Source organism: Cupressus sempervirens, chromosome 9 (assembly GCF_028749045.1).
Source record: "Cupressus sempervirens isolate cs-2001-9-10 chromosome 9, ASM2874904v1, whole genome shotgun sequence".
In the NCBI taxonomy this organism is placed as follows: domain Eukaryota; kingdom Viridiplantae; phylum Streptophyta; class Pinopsida; order Cupressales; family Cupressaceae; genus Cupressus; species Cupressus sempervirens.
Window position 1 is genome coordinate 661554831 of NC_143126.1, and position 17632 is coordinate 661572462.

The 17632-nt window shown below is 32.0% G+C and overlaps 1 protein-coding gene across 1 annotated transcript; it reads right to left on the reverse strand.

Moving 5' to 3' along the window:
* Window positions 1-561: 561 nt before the first annotated feature.
* LOC149540488 (large ribosomal subunit protein uL11) lies at window positions 562-9762 on the reverse strand. The gene is made up of 2 exons (XM_089801590.1): window positions 9179-9762; window positions 562-805 (listed from the first exon to the last, which is right to left on the reverse strand). The coding sequence occupies exon 1, from the start codon at window positions 9701-9703 to the stop codon at window positions 9203-9205; it is 501 nt and encodes a 166-aa protein (XP_089657716.1). The 5' UTR covers window positions 9704-9762; the 3' UTR covers window positions 562-805; window positions 9179-9202.
* Between the last annotated feature and the right edge of the window lie 7870 nt (window positions 9763-17632).

Genomic DNA, 17632 nt, shown 5'->3' on the forward strand with positions numbered 1-17632 from the left:
GTCAAAAGCAGATAAAAACGTTTCACCAAAAACATTTGCCAAGATCCAAACCTTCATGCTATACTCAGTACTCCGCAGATTACTTTTCTGAATTAAATAATTTAAAATGAATTAAAATTAAACCCACAATCAAAAGAACTATTAACGTTGGCAAACCTCTTTTAAAACTACGTCTGCCATTTCCTCCCATCAAATTGTAATGAGACACTGACTTATAATGATACAGTCACTAAAATATCAGCTCCAATAGTTTCTAGAGACTGACTAGGAAGAATATCACCTTCGAAAACTATTTGACAAACATTCATCTCATTCTATGAAAATGTTAAGCAGCCATTTATAAAACAACTTATCCAAAAAGAGAAAGAACATTTTTTTCCCGGTTCAACTCTTCTTTGTGACTTGCTTATAGCCACAGGTTCATTTAGCTACCTCTAACCATAACAAAAAGAAAAAAACTGACTCGTAATAATCTCTCAACTTTAAAACGTGTATTTATCATCGAAAGAAAATTGCATATTTATAATAACAAACAAAAGAGAGAAAGAGTTACGGCAATGGTAAGAAGACAACGCCAACAGCAGAACATAAATATAAATGATCAAAATGGTAAGCACTCCATCCATGTTTAAAAATGAAGTCCATATAATTAATCTCCTTCCGTATTTTAACAAAAATGATGACGATTAAAAATTAAGGTTTTGTCACAATAAAAACACATCAACCAAAATTGTTCTTGTAATTCAATCTTCTATTGGTAATCCCATCTCCAACAGGAATTAGCATATTCCACGCCATGAGACACCTGCATTTATGTCATTCGCACACCATGAGCATGGGTAACAGGATGAATCCAAGAACTAGCATATCCGTTCAAGCAATAGAAAGAATAAAAATAAACTTCTGGTGATAATAGCATCCCAGTAATCAACTTCTAGCTACAACAATTACACACCAATGTAGATTGCAGAATAAATGATGTTCTCTGATACATGGCTCTAAATGGCATGATTCCGCCACACTATTTTGATTCTCTGATTAAAGTTGCAAGTCAGGATTAACTCTATTTTGATTCTCTGATAAAAACACCTATTTCCCTGTTCACACCCACAGTGCAGAGGTCAACTGAAAGAATAGAACACATTACATAAGAAAGGGCAGGTTGCAGGTTCAAAGATAATCAATGTGGTGAGAAAACAACAGCTGGTTGCTCTGGTTTTCATCCACATTGTGGGATATGAGGAAGATCTGGTTTTATGTGTCGAAGTGAGAGTTTCTCAATTGTTTCATTTATACCTCACCACATTGTCGGGCAATCTGAATTCATAAATAGGGGTTGTCACATGCATGACAATGCATCTGCTTTGTATGTGGACATGATAGATCAAACATCTCTACTGCACAGATTTTTTATGGAAGTGTTTAGAGTACTACATGTCATTAGATGGCAGATCAATCTCTTTAGACACTCTGTGTTCACGCCTATCTACAATGTCCCAAGGTTATTTTCTCTTCATTGGTTTTTCTTGGAAGAGATGATTACCAAGAGATTGCAAAGTAAAGAAATCACTGCACAATGAAAATGATTTAATACAGTTCTAGGACCATCCACATCACCTCTGCAGATATATATCAAAATGCTTCCTAACCTTAATAATCTTCCTGATGGCTTTGACCTTGATATTACAATGACGGAAGCTGTAATTCAGGCTGACCCTTCATATTGACTATGATGTTGAGCAAACAGTTGACAGTTTTGTTAAGCATGCTTTGGACCAGGACAAACAGTATCACACAAATCATATCAATCATATGGACTGTGGGGGATGAAGTGCAGGTGTTTGGTTCAAACAGATGGGCAAACTCATACATTAAATGAACAAGGAAGGCCTGTGACTGCTTTCTACTCAACTCCAACCATTTACACTAAAGAAGAATATACATCCAGTGAAATTTTGCCTCCGAAGGCAGATTTTTTGTCCCTTATGCAAGCTACTCAAATGCTTACTGGAGAGGGTATTTGACCAATCACCTTGGTTTAAGAGGTTATCAATTACACAGGAAGCCTCTCTGGCTTTCTTCGTGCAGAAAAATAGTTAAAGTTTCTCCTGGGTAGAAAGAAAAGAAAGTATAACAACCATTCTTTGAAAAAAGCAACTGCAGCTGTGCAGCACCATGATGTAGCAGCTGGTACTTCAAAACAACATATAGCCAATGAGTGGCAAATCAAGTGACATAGGTGGAGATAAGATTTTCGGTGTGCAAGGAGCTCAGAATAAGGGATAAAACAAAACTTGAACAGAACCCTGTTGTGACAATTGTTTTCTTTAATCCTTCGGATAGAAACATAAATAAGTTCTAAAAATCCTAGTGAAAAATTCAGCTTTAGTAGCATTGGATTCCATTGAACATAATTAAGTTCTAAAAATCCTAGTGACAATCAACAAGGCTGAACCTTAGATTTTTCACTTTCTGTCTCTAATTTCAGAATCCCTGCATACTTCAATGGGTACCTACTACCAATCAACAACCCCAGCTTCTCATCATGTCAAAGCAATTTCAATGATAATATTACTCAGAAGGTTCCAGGTTTTACCGTTTTGCTTAAACTTTAAGCATTTTAGCTACATGGACTCCAACTGCTCTCAAAAAAACATTAGTTATTAACTTATTTGCAATTTTGAAAAACCACCTTGGGACATTTCTATTTTTGCAGTCTTCTTTGAAAGCTCTCAACTCTCATTTGTAACACCTGGAAAGGCTTGACGACTGAATTCTGCAATTTGCCTTTAATTGGACTAACAATTTTTTGTCTCTCACAAAGCATTAACAATAACTGCAACGATTTCTGAATATATAGGTTTTCAGTGTTTTTAAACTTAAGTATGACCAACTTGAACAAATTCCTCCCAAGGTTTTCAGTGTTTTTAAACTTAAGTATGACCAAATTGAACAAATTGGAAATTTATCTTGCAACTTTACCTTGAGTCTTGATTATAGAAGTCCTTCATTTGCTTCTGTTTGACTTATAGATTATCTCTTTGGTAAATTCCTTAGTTCCTCCCGGCATCTAAAGGACCAAAAACACGGGATATATTGACAGTTGTATATGTTATTTAAATTTCTGCTAACTAGTTTTCAAATTCTAAGGCATTGAGGTCTACTGATGCAGGCACATTATTCATTATCTCCTTTGCTTTGTGTTTGTGCCCCATCACATTATATGGTAGAATACAAAATTTTGAATGTTAAAACAATTCTTGCCTTGAATTTGTTTTATAATTTAATCATTTCCCTGTAAAAGGTGTTGGGAATTGAAAATGAAAACTCCATACTTGAATGCATCAGGGTCAATATCAACAACTATCATGTCAAAAGGTAACAAATTGCTGACTAATCAAATTTGAGTTTTCTTCAAGTGACTTATTCCAAATCATTAACTCACTTACATTGTTAATTTACAATATTCTGTTTTCATAGCTATCTGATTTTACATCATCCAGATCGCAGCTGTGCCACAAGCTCCAAAGCTACCACTTGCTTGATTTTAACGAGAGCACAAAGGGAAGGTATTTGACCATGCCTGATTCTTGTTTTTGTGCTTTTGGCATGTGTAGTAAAAAGCTAATTACATTCTGTAAAAAATGCTCCCTATGTTTATAGGTATAAGATTGTCAGCTACTTACAGGTTATTTGTTTAGTACTTACAATATGCTTCCATATGTTCTTCTCTCCTTACAAGGCGTAGCAGAGAAAACAATAATACAATGGGGATTCTTGAATTTATTTAGGAGTAACTGGAAGTCTGCAGAACACAGTTCCATTGCCTGCACCTAGAGCAGTAGGCCTAGCTGGAATTAAAATAGAGCATAGCAGGTCCATGCAAAAAAAATTATTGTATAAAACTATTCTTTAAGTGACTTTTTAGATCAGTATTTACAAAAGTGGTCATATAAAATATATTGTCTAGTTTTCTTTACAAGGCACTTAGTTAATAACTACAAATTCTGCAGGAACAGTCACTGCATATTATGTATGTAAGCAAGTCTTGTTGAATTATGTAGCCATGAGATAGATCTTCTACATGAGATCTTCTTCTTTTAAAACTTGAGCATGTTGTATCCACCTCTTCCTTGTCATTCATCTCCTTCATTCTGTTTTGGTGTTGCTATTATTCTGGCTCCAGTTTTCCAAGGTCTCTTTGTTCATGTGGTTTCTTAGAATGAGAACTGTCTGTATTGGTATCAGTTTGTTTATGGTAGTCCATCGGCATTTTCCTATCTCCTCAGCACCATTTTTGTGTGGTAATTCATAGCCCTTCATATTGGTCACTGTCATCCTTTATTGGCATCGATTTATGAATTTCCTACGCAGCATCCACCTGGGATCCACATGCATACTCCCATCCTTGCTGGCAGCATCAAATATGAAAATGTCCATCCAAGCACTTATCTCAGGTGATCATGGTAATAGATAACGGTTGTCGTCTCTTCAGCTTCCCTTGAAATGCTATCTTTTGGTTAACCAAGCTTAAACTATGATATCAGATATTTGAATGTGTGTATTAGCAGTGATTGGAAAACCTGTTGTGTGTCGTTAATCTCAGAGAATGATTTAGTAGCTTGATTACACGGCATATGCAATCAAATTAAGTTGAAATATATGTTGTGTAGTGTTCTTCATAGATTATGTTGTTTATTATTTTTCTGATGAGTTCACTCTTCATATTGATGTATTAAGATATATTTCAGTATGTAGTTAGTTTCTTAGTTGTCTTTGCTCAGAACTCATATGAGTTATCATTGTTGAGCCTATGTATTTTGATATCTAGCATATCATTCTGTGTTATCCACGTTAGTTTATAAATTCTGATCCAAGCATATTCATTGTGGAGGATAAATATTCAAAGGCATCAGAGATCTTGTAATTGTCTTGAGAAAGATCGATAAAGTTTTATCTTTTGGCAGGCTGGGTTGTTTCCCTCTGTGCAGAGAGTTTTTCCCATGATAACTCTTGTGCACTGTATTTGTTTTCTCCTTCTTATATGCTCCTGATTCAAATTTAACAAGTCCATGATCCTGAAAGATTTTAATAATATTCATTATCAATTTACAGAGACAATCCTGCATAGAAGCTTAGTTAACGGATTCATGAACCAGAACATACCAGATTCACACAGGCTACGGATTTGACCCTGCGGATTTGTCTGGATTCGCAGTCCGTGAGTCCGGATGAACCCACAAGGTTAAATCCGGATCCTGTAAGAATCCAGCATGAATCCATGTGGACCTGGGAGAATCTGGCACAAATCCACGTGGAACCAGGAGAATCCAGCATGAATCCACGCAAATCCCGAAGGACCCGCAGGCCAAACACAGAATAAGTACACATGAATCCATATATATACACACTCATAAATCCTTACAAATCATAATAGGAAAAAAAATCATAAATCCACAAATCTGATTCTCAAACCCGAATTAGCAACCAAGCATAGAAAAATGATAAAGGAACTATGGACAATGTACCTGCAGACTGGACCAGTCTTCTAGACAAGTAATCACTAGTTTTTCTAGTGATAAAAACTGGCCAGCTGTTGACTTGACAATTCCCTTTGGATATGTTTCATTTATAAGAATTTTTTTAAACCTATCTGATATAAATATTTTCTTCATTTACAATGCTGACTTAACACATTAATCACATTTCTTCCTTTGGAAAATTCTCAAAAAAATATTTTTTCCGTTATTGAATTTGAACTCGATGAAAGCCTGTGGAGAACTTGCAACCTATATAGAGAAAGGGACTCCCTACAAATCTTTGCCTCTAAAACTACAAAGTAGACTTTGTAAAATGAGCTACATAAGTGATTAAGGTTACTTGCATTTATGCATCCATGCAAAGTTTAGCATGCAAGTGAGACACTAAAATCCTTAGCTAGCAACACTAAAACAAACCCTACTAGCTTGTTTCATTTCCCTGCCAACTACTAATTTTTGCCTCTAAAACTACTAACTAGGCTATGCAATGTACTACATAAGTGATCATGGTTACTTGCATTTGTGCATCCATGCAAAGTTTAGCATGCAAAGCAGACACCAAAATCCTTAGCTAGCATCACAAAAGGAAGCCCAACTACCCCATTTCATTTCTTTCCCTAAAGTCCAAAGATCCACATCATGTTGCAAGGGAAAAGTGTCAAACAAAAGATCAATGAGCTTTAAAAGTCTTCCCATACTTAATTTCCCCCTTTATTTCTCATATTCCTGCACATTTGGAAGTTTTCCTACACATAATAATGGCTCCTTCCAATGCAAGTCTCTAGTAATTATTTATGTTTTTAATTGTAAACCAGGACATGTTGATGCATCATTGTTTGACTTGATGTTTTATCGGCCAATTGATCAAATAGTTTGGATGTGTCTCAAAAAATCCTAAAGAAAGCAAGAGAGCAGCATATTACATGCTTCCATGTCAGATTATGGGTTCCATGTTTTCTTGTTTAAAAAGTTCTGTTAAACTCATACTTCATCTGTCTAGAGCAGCAATAGTTGTGGAAGATTCACTCTTACAATACAATTTAAAATATATATACATGTATATTAGACTTTCAAAATTCTAGATGCAAAACATTTCCAGGATATAGTAGCTGGTCACCTCTAGGAACATGACCAGACTGCAGATTATCAATTCAGATGACAAAATTATGGATTTTAGGTGCATAATTTTCCTAGCTACAATTCCACGTTCATGTTAGTAATATGTAAGTCACATCAAAGTCTTTCAGTTCATAAAAGAGAATGTTCAATACCTTTGAGTTTGAACAGATGATGTAGGATTTGGCACCTTAAGGATATGGTTCAATATTCATATTTGATTTCTTGCTATCTGATTTCTTCTTCTTACCAAGTTGTTATATGCAGCTTTGCAGTCTCCATGGCTCCACGGTTTACATCTAGGCTTATCTACTTTGAATCATATGTGCTGAATTATGAAACTATTTTAAAAAGAAATAAGTACTCCTGAGAAGTTCTGATTATAATAGGCAGACTACTACTGTCTATCAGACTTGCAAGCTGAGCTGGCAGCAACAAGTTTTTCCACAAAAGTAATCAACTAAGCTTCACCTATGAATTTAAAATTGGAAACAGTGATTCAGACTCTGTTGAAGGACAAAGTATCCTTTGTAAAAAAACATTGTGTCATCTGCCATTATGATGCGGGTGTTGGAAATTGTAATATGAGAGTAGGACACCGCTTTGAAAATTATGCAACTACACAATGATTTCATTGTCAATCTGGTTCTTTTTAACCAAATCTGAGTCAAATTCCTCTTTCAAAAAATTGATGGATACCATTGGAGAGCATACTCTTCACATCTCTGACAACCTATGCCAATATAGGGTCCTGCGGGCATCTAAATTTGAGATTAAATTTTCACCTAATTCAGTATTTCATAATTCACACTCAGTTTTGTGTAACTTTGGCAACCCTCTCCAATCACTACTAAAAAATTGTTTTAAGGAAGAATTTCTATATCGAAAAATAGATTTTAATGAATAGCACAACATATGTTTCTGCTGCTCTTTGTGTAGTACACTTAGAAGAAATTATAACATGCATTGATAGAGGAAAAGATGGGTACAGTTCATTCCGATGGAAATTCACATGATGCTCTATCTAGAAGATTATTTCGTTCACTTCTTAAATTGAAATTATGGCCATTTAATATACCCGTCTTAAGCATTGGCAACTGACTGAAAGAGTGAGGAGCACCAAGTATGAAATTGTACATTGAAGGCTCATCAACAAAAGGAGCTGCTTTAGTTTACATCTGTGCTACTAGAAATGACAATAAGGAAAAAGAAGCATTCCTAATCGAAACATATTGTATCAAGCATTATATTCCATGCAATACTCTTTGACAAATGAGGAGAATAATTTGTTGTGTCACTAAATTCTTATTTGATTGAATTAAATATTCACATATATTTCTAATCATCTCTTGAACTTCTTTCAATAACAATGTACATAGATACCATCTTTCTTCCTTGCTGCTTTATATTCAGTTGCAACTTCTATCCTTTGTTTTGAATTTACTTATATAACTTCATAGCTTCCTCAATGTATATAAGGCATGACAAGTAACTTTTTCTATTGTTTGAGTTCTAAAGATTGAGTAATTCTTAGTGCCTCTTGACAGCATTCCAGACCAAAAGAGTGCTGCAATTACGTTTTTGCATATCATAGTATGTTTCCTTCAAACCTCACTATGCAATGATTTAACATATTTGTATTATTCTTTGTGCGTCTAGTAGTAATCTTTTAAGCTTTACAAACCCTTTTGATATTCATATTGTGCAGCATATTGGAGAACTTTTCCATAAATGAATGCCATAATTGGCACCTTCAGACTCATAGCAAGGTTTTCATTGCCTGCCTAACTGCTTGCCTTACATGCGTTCTCCTATTGTACTATTCATCCTAGAGAAACTGGAAGTGACAAGTTTCACATTCAGACTTAACAGACTTGGAAAACTGTTGTCAAGCGTAACTCTATTTAGCACATTTTTTTATCCAAATCTTTCCATCATGCATTTATACTTAATTGGTGATGCATTAATCCACTAATTTCATTTAATCTTACCTCTAAATTCATAACACTATTGGCAGAAACTTTAACTTTATGTCTCTTATTTAAAATAGAGTTTAGACTCCGAATTGTTTAAAATAAACTTTAGTCTGTGAAATATTTAAAATAGAGCTGAGTAGACGAAATATTTGAATTAAAACTGTGTAAAATGGCAGAATGTAGTGTCCCATATAATCTTTGCTAGTCTTTGGTGATTGTGTACGAAGCTGGTGAAATTATTGCTGAGTTAACAATAAAACATTTAACTAAATGATATGCGAATTAGATTATGATCTTGTTGTGTGATTGAGCAGATGGTAAAAAGATACTAACAAAACCACATTCTAAAATATTATGCGTGTTAAAAAAAAATGAAACTGTATTAGTGTAAACAAAAAGAAACTATTACTAATAAAAAGTAGTTTTAATCTTGTTAATAAGAAGAAGAAAAAGAGCCAAATCATAAACGCTTGTTCTCTAATCAAACTTTAAAAACTTGAATGTAATAAGTCCGATTTAAATAATAAAACTAACAACAGAACTAACCCAGTTCAAAACGCTCTGTCTAAATCAATCCTCGGGAATTTCAACCTCTCCCTCATCGATCTCCACTTGGAGATCCTTGGGGTCCTTGCCATCAACTGTGCAGCCAACGGACACACAAGTACCCAAAATCTCCTTAACAGTTCCCGCGAGAGCTTTGGCCATCGATCTGGGCCGCATTACCTTCGCAATTTCTATAACATCATCCAGCGAGATGTTCCCACTATGTTTGATATTTTTGGTCTTTTTCCTATCCCGTTCAGGTTCTTTCAACGCCTTGATGACTAAAGCTGCAGCGCTCGGAACCACTGCAACCTTTGCCTGACGATTTTGGACAGTGAGCTTAACAGTAACTCGTAATCCTTTCCAGTCTCTCGCCGTTTCCTTTGCAATATCTTCACCGATTTTCTTCGGTGACAAACCCAAAGGCCCAATTTTTGGGGCCAAAGAAGAGGCCGCTCCTACCTCCCCTCCAGTTACTCTTACAAACACCTCCACAACTTGGGAGGGATCGAATTTTGGCGGCATTTTTGCGGAAACCAGGAACTGTAAACGAAAAAAAACCCTAACAAAACTCACCGTTTTGCACTTCCTGCACACCTGCTAAGGATGTTTATATCCTGATTGGGGCAGCGTTCCATTTAGGGTTTTTATTTTATCTATGTACTGTAATTTTTTCGAAGGCAATTGTCTCTAAAAATATGTTAAATAAAAATATATTTGCTTAATAATATGTCATTGAATTTATTTCTTTTGCTTAGCTCTATAATGATTTAATTACTGCCCTCTTCTCAATTAATTGTGTTCTTTGGCTTTCAAGGGTAAGTAAGTAAGTGGGTTTTATAGTCCACCACATTATGTCATAGTTTTTGGGTTTACATATGGTGACAATGATATGGGACTACCTCGTACTCTTTTTCGAGAGGCTCTTGGCGCTACAAACGAGGCGTACATACCCTACCTCCCAGTGGGATTTGAACTTGTGACCTCTCTTTCAAGAGTACAAGTTCTCATTTGGCTAACTTTGTTAGATTTTATATTTTATGAGTAAAAAATGTTTTAAATTCTTTATTTTTTTTGGAGGGAGGGTATTGAAATAATGTGAAGAAAATTATATAATAAAGAATAATTTAGAGTTGTCAACATTAAAGTAGTATAGTTTAAAGATTGTCAACAAGCAGTCATGAGTATGTACAACCATTTCAAATTATAGTAGTCATATAAGAAGGTACAAATAGAAGTTTAAGAAATCAAAGATCAAATTGAGAAGTGGGAGGCTACACAGTTGAATATTAAAATGATATAGAAATAAATATGAGACTTTTAGTTTAAGGGATTGAAGTTCCCCTAATCTTATAATATCAAGGTTTTCAATTTTGACATGTGTAATTTTGATGGATCTAAAAGTTTGGTATGGAGATTTCCAATTTTGACATGCATAGTTTTAATAGATCTAAAAGTTCAGTTAACCTCATTATTGCGAGGTTTTCAATTTTAAGATGCATAGTTTTAATAGATATAAAATTTCTCATGGCCTCATTCCCACTTCTAACATGCATAATATTAATAGATCTAAAAGTTCTCATAATCTCATTATATCGAGACTGGTTTTCCACTCTGACATGCATAATTTTAATAGACTTAAAAGTTCCCATAATCTCATTATTTCAAGGTTTTCCACTCTGGCATGCATAGATTTAATAGATCTAAAAAAATTGTGACCTCATTATATTGAGGTTTCAGATTTTGATGTATGTAATTAAAATATATGTAAAAGTTCTTGTAATCTTGTTATATCAACTTTTCAATTATAATATGTATAATTTTATGAATAATTTACGTTTTAAGTTTGAAATAAAGAAATGACTAAAATTATTGTTTGCAAATAAAATTCATGGCCCTAGTTTTTAAAATTTAATCCTTTTAATCATCATTGTGAATTTAAAAGGGATAGATGACTTTTTATATAATAATAGAAATTTTAACTTTTTATTAAATTTTAATTTCTTCTCTATAATGCAAATCTTTTTATTTATTTAAACATTTCATAAAATAAGTATGTATACAAAATGCAAGCTTATGGATTAGATTATATGTCTTTCACTTATAGTTCATTTTCAACAATCTATTGTGAGAAGAATATAATATAGAATTAGAGTGATAGAAGTGATGAAATAAATGAATTGAAAACTAAAAAGTAATTTAAACAAGGTTGCAAAGCAACTAAGTTCCTCCCAAAAAAATTTAAAATATGAGTTTGTTTTGGATAATGGAATTAAAATTATATAGATTTTAAAATTTTAAAAGTAATAATTTGAATTAGTGATATAGCAAAGACCATACTTTAGTTGTCAAATGTTTAAAATTAATAAATATTAATATTTTTTAAAAACTTAAATTTATAATTTAAATAAATTCATCAGTATTTAATATACAATTCTTGACTTCAATTTTATAATTTAAAAAAAATGATTATAAACTTCTACATGTAAAAATATTCAATCTTCAAATATAATATAGTTTTTTATAATAACAAATTTAAAGAGTAATGCAACACAAAAATAAAATTATTGGACCAATACAATAATATTAAAAATATTAATAATAATAGTTAAACTTTAGTGGTAAACTAGACTCAAAAACCATGCACACTATAGATTAAACCTTAATCAGCAACCCATGGCGAATAAGTTCTACCCTAACAAGGGCACTGCTTCCACCCAACTTCCATTAAAGCAATAGGTTGAAAGGAAAATAAGTGATCCCATGTATTCTAATCAGCAATAGATTTGCAGCGTTAACCAAAGATAATCCAAAGTTGAACACCTTAAGTGCCTTGGTTAAACAACATGAAACCAAGGATAGGAAGATCTCAATACTATAATAATTTACGTTTTAAGTTTGAAATAAAGAAATGACTAAAATTATTGTTTGCAAATAAAATTCATGGCCCTAGTTTTTAAAATTTAATCCTTTTAATCATCATTGTGAATTTAAAAGGGAATGAATTTAAAAGGGATAGATGACTTTTTATTTAATAATAGAAATTTTAATTTTTATTAGATTTTAATTTCTTCTCTATAATGCAAATCTTTTTATTTATTTAAACATTTCATAAAATAAGTATGTATACAAAATGCAAGCTTATGGATTAGATTATATGTCTTTCACTTATAGTTCATTTTCAACAATCTATTGTGAGAAGAATATAATATAGAATTAGAGTGATAGAAGTGATGAAATAAATGAATTGAAAACTAAAAAGTAATTTAAACAAGGTTGCAAAGCAACTAAGTTCCTCCCAAAAAAATTTAAAATATGAGTTTGTTTTGGATAATGGAATTAAAATTATATAGATTTTAAAATTTTAAAAGTAATAATTTGAATTATTGATATAGCAAAGACCATACTTTAGTTGTCAAATGTTTAAAATTAATAAATATTAATATTTTTTAAAAACTTAAATTTATAATTTAAATAAATTCATCAGTATTTAATATACAATTCTTGACTTCAATTTTATAATTAAAAAAAAATGATTATAAACTTCTACATGTAAAAATATTCAATCTTCAAATATAATATAGTTTTTTTATAATAACAAATTTAAAGAGTAATGCAACACAAAAATAAAATTATTGGACCAATACAATAATATTAAAAATATTAATAATAATAGTTAAACTTTAGTGGTAAACTAGACTCAAAAACCATGCACACTATAGATTAAACCTTAATCAGCAACCCATGGCGAATAAGTTCTACCCTAACAAGGGCACTGCTTCCACCCAACTTCCATTAAAGCAATAGGCTGAAAGGAAAATAAGTGATCCCATGTATTCTGATCAGCAATAGATTTGCAGTGTTAACCAAAGATAATCCAAAGTTGAACACTTAGAAGTGATGAAATAAATGAATTGAAAACTAAAAAGTAATTTAAACAAGGTTGCAAAGCAACTAAGTTCCTCCCAAAAAAATTTAAAATATGAGTTTGTTTTGGATAATGGAATTAAAATTATATAGATTTTAAAATTTTAAAAGTAATAATTTGAATTAGTGATATAGCAAAGACCATACTTTAGTTGTCAAATGTTTAAAATTAATAAATATTAATATTTTTTTAAACTTAAATTTATAATTTAAATAAATTCATCAGTATTTAATATACAATTCTTGACTTCAATTTTATAATTTTAAAAAATGATTATAAACTTCTACATGTAAAAATATTCAATCTTCAAATATAATATAGTTTTTTATAATGACAAATTTAAAGAGTAATGCAACACAAAAATAAAATTATTGGACCAATACAATAATATTAAAAATATTAATAATAATAGTTAAACTTTAGTGGTAAACTAGACTCAAAAACCATGCACACTATAGATTAAACCTTAATCAGCAACTCATGGCGAATAAGTTCTACCCTAACAAGGGCACTGCTTCCACCCAACTTCCATTAAAGCAATAGGCTGAAAGGAAAATAAGTGATCCCATGTATTCTGATCAGCAATAGATTTGCAGCGTTAACCAAAGATAATCCAAAGTTGAACACCTTAAGTGCCTTGGTTAAACAACATGAAACCAGGGATAGGAAGATCTCAATACTGAATAAAAATCCATGCAGAAATCAAATGGGTGGTGAATTGTAACATCAAATAGGAATCGAAGGAGAAATGCATCTCAACAAATCCAAAAAAGAGGTTGATGATGGAAGAAATCAAAAATAAGCAAAAACAGTTCTCCCAAAACATCATATCATCAATGGAAGAAGGGTGACAGGCAAAGTTGGTATCAATTACAACAACCAATAAAGATTGCAATCATGCAATTTATAAACCTAATAAATTATCCGCAGCTAACTGTATACCGTTAGGGTAGAGATAACAACAAGTAGTCTCAGGGAAAGAAGTTAGGATTTTCAAGCAAAATTGAAATGTCTATATACGACCACATAAAAGAGAGAAATGTATTTCAGACAATACAAAGTTGCCAATACATAAAGAAGTATCTGAAACTAAGGGCATGAAGACAAACTTGTTGTCAAACAAGGTAAGGAAAACCAATTGTTATAATTTCTCTGATATATTAATTCATGTCAGGTACACAAAAGAAAAGTGGAAGGAATGTTCAGAGCTTGGAGTATATGTTTGCTGGAGTGGACCATGCAAGCATTTATCAAATTTGACAAAGAAACTAGAGAAGATCTACAAACAACGGGTAAGTATTAGCATTTCCTCAAAGTCATCAATTTATATATGTTGCAAAAATAGAGAAATTAGGAACAAAATAGTTTCAATATCAAATTGTTATCTTAAAGGACATGTAGTCAAATTTCAAATATGGGTGCTTAATTGGAATGTGAAAAAAGAGCATTTGATACCTACTTGGTATGAATGCATAAAGCTTCCAGTAGAAATTAAACATTTATATACTTTAATCAGAATAGGTAAATCAATTGATAAACTTATAGGTATAGACTCAGAATATGACAAAACCAATAATGTTTAAAATCTTAAGAGATGAGGAATGAAATCAAAAGACATTGGGGAATAAAAAGATTATAACAAATAGATCCATTTATGAGCTTGAATTTGCAAAATATGAAGGGGAAACTAAAGGCATTATTAAACCAAATATGGAGATTGGTCATAATATTTCTAATATAGAGGAATCCTTTAGAAGCATCAGAATAAAAGAGAAGAAGGAATAGAAGACTAATGTAATCAATAAGGTCAAGAATAAGAAGGTAGAAGAATTAGTAGAAAGATATGGTATAGAGAAAAATACACAAAAATTAAGTACACCTACAGTAAAAAAGAGTATAGATCAAAGACAGTGGGAATGCTCAAAAGTATCAGAAAAGAGAACTAAAGGAATATGCAAGGAAATGACAACAATAACAACTCTAAAAGAATGCAAAATTTGTCACAAGGAGAATGTCATCTTGAAAGAAATTGAAAGAAGCATTAAAGAATGGTATAAATGACCCATGAGATCAAGCTACTATAGGCAGATATTGAAGATCAAACTATGTTAGGGTAACAATTTCACCTAGAACATGAATCAAAAGAATAACAAACAAATCACAGAAAAGAGGAGAGTAACAACACAAAGACAAACTGGGATCAATATGGAAAGCAATACAGAAAATAGATTAGATATAGTTAGATCAGAGGAAAGCAACAGTCAAAAATTTTGGGATGGAAAAAGTGTGACGAATAATGAAGATATGAATCAGCAAGTAAACTTGGCAATGGAAAACATAGAAGAGAAATTATAAAGCCAGTAGAGTGTGCAAAAGACCAGGAAGAAGAATATATAATTCCACTAGCAGATTTAGAACAATGGAGTAATATAATGATCGAGAGGAAAGCAAAGAAGAAAAGTTACAAATTTTGGCAGACACCAATGGATGGAAAAGATATCTTTGGAATAAAACATCTAGAGAACTCGAATAAAACAGAGGAATATTTGGTTCCTCCTAAAGTAGAAGCTTTCCTAAAGGACTCTAAAGAGAACATTCAGGTAGACGACATTATAGAGACCTAACAAATTGGTGTGTCACAAAATTGAGAAGAATTCAGTGTACTAAAAGAAACACCAAAGACACAGGAAAAGGAAAGCTTAGAAAAGGATATAGATATAGACTAAGAAGAAAATGAAATAACATAATACATTATAAAAGATTTAATACATGAGGAAGCAGATAAGGAAGAAAATACAAAAGAAAACAATAACCAAATAAGTATAGATAATCTAGGTATTTCAATCAATTAGGAAGGATTCAGAACTCCAAAATGTGGCAAATCTAAAATGAAAAGAGAAAGAAAATCACTAAAGGAATTAAGAGAAGTAGATGGCCAAGCCAAGGAGGAAAAAATAGATATTTGAGGTTCTTAAATCAGGGAAGGGGAAGAGTCTTCCCAAAGAACAATGAGGATCATTACATGGAATACTAGGGGCCTGAATGCTCATAGTAAATAAAGAATGTTAAAATGTAATCTAAAACTATTTGAGTCAGACATAATTATGATACAAGAAACCAAGCTCAACAAAGAATAAGGGGAGAAATTAAGGAAAAAACTAGGCAGATTGAATGTAGAAATGAAGGAATCAGCTGGAGCATTAGGAGGAATGAGAATCATTTGGAACACTAGAGTAGTTAATATCAAAATTGTAGTATCAAATTATTGTCGGATGATGAGTGAGGTATCAAATAATAAGCATAATCTTCAGTTCATTCTCATTAATGTTTATGGACCAATATAAACTACAAAAAAGCATAAAGTTTGGGATGAAATAACTGCATTCATGAAGTTAAATCCAGAGTCAAAGATGGTCATAGGAGGTGATTTCAATGCCATTCTAGATCTCAAAGAGAAACTCGAAGGTTCATAGACTTTATCAAGAGCCACAATAGAATTCAGAGAATGGGTCAAAGCTAATAAACTATTAGAAATACCTACCAATAATGGAGTATTCACATGGAATAATAGAAGAAAAGACTTCAGTTATATTGCAAAAAAATTGGACAGATTCTTTTTCAAAGGAGAATTAGCAGAATCGAATTTCTTAATCACAGCCTCCATATAGCCAATAGTAGGATCAAATCATTATCCAATTGAAACTGAATTAACAGAACCAAAAAAAAAAAACCAATAGGAATCCTTTTAAATGTGAAAAAATGTGGTTCTTAGATAAAACATTCATGGAAAACATTAAACAATGGTAGAAAGAAGGTAAATTTATAGGATCAAAGATGTATTGTTTTGTATCAAAACTTAAATGCTTAAAGAAAACATACAAAAGTGGAACAAAACAAATTTCAATAACATTTTCCAAGATAAAATAAATAATGAAGAAGATCTAAAAAAAACTAAATAATGAAACTATCAAAAATGGCATGGATAACAAAAATTTCATTAAAGAAAAAAAACTGTTAGCCAAACAAGAGGACATTCTAGCAAAAGAAGAAGTCTTTTGGAGACAAAAATCGAGGGAAAAATGGCTAGCAGAAGGACATAGAAACACAAAATTCTTTCATAATAGTACCATACATAATAGATCTCTTAAAACTATTACTCAAATTAAAGATAATAATGGTCGTATTATTGATAATCCAGCAGAAATAGCTCAAACCTTTGTCGCATAGTACAAGAGTCTATTAAACAACTATGACTCATCCATCTTAACCAAGCAAGAAATCATGTAAAAAATATACCAAAAGTAATCACTAAAAATGACAATTTGAAACTCAACAAACATTTTACAAAAGAAGAAATCAAAATAGCCCTCTTCAATCTAAGTTCAGATAAATCTCCAGGGCCTGATGGTTTCCAAGCTTTTTTCTTTCAAAAATGCTAGGAAATCTTAGGGGAAGAATTATGGAAAGCAATTGAGGCATACAGAAATGAGGGATCAATTTTGACTGAAATTAATCATACTTTCTTA

Coding starts and splice junctions, on each gene's coding strand:
- LOC149540488 (XM_089801590.1), bottom strand. CDS start 9,703: ATGCCGCCAAAATTCGATCCCTCCCAAGTTGTGGAGGTGTTTGTAAGA.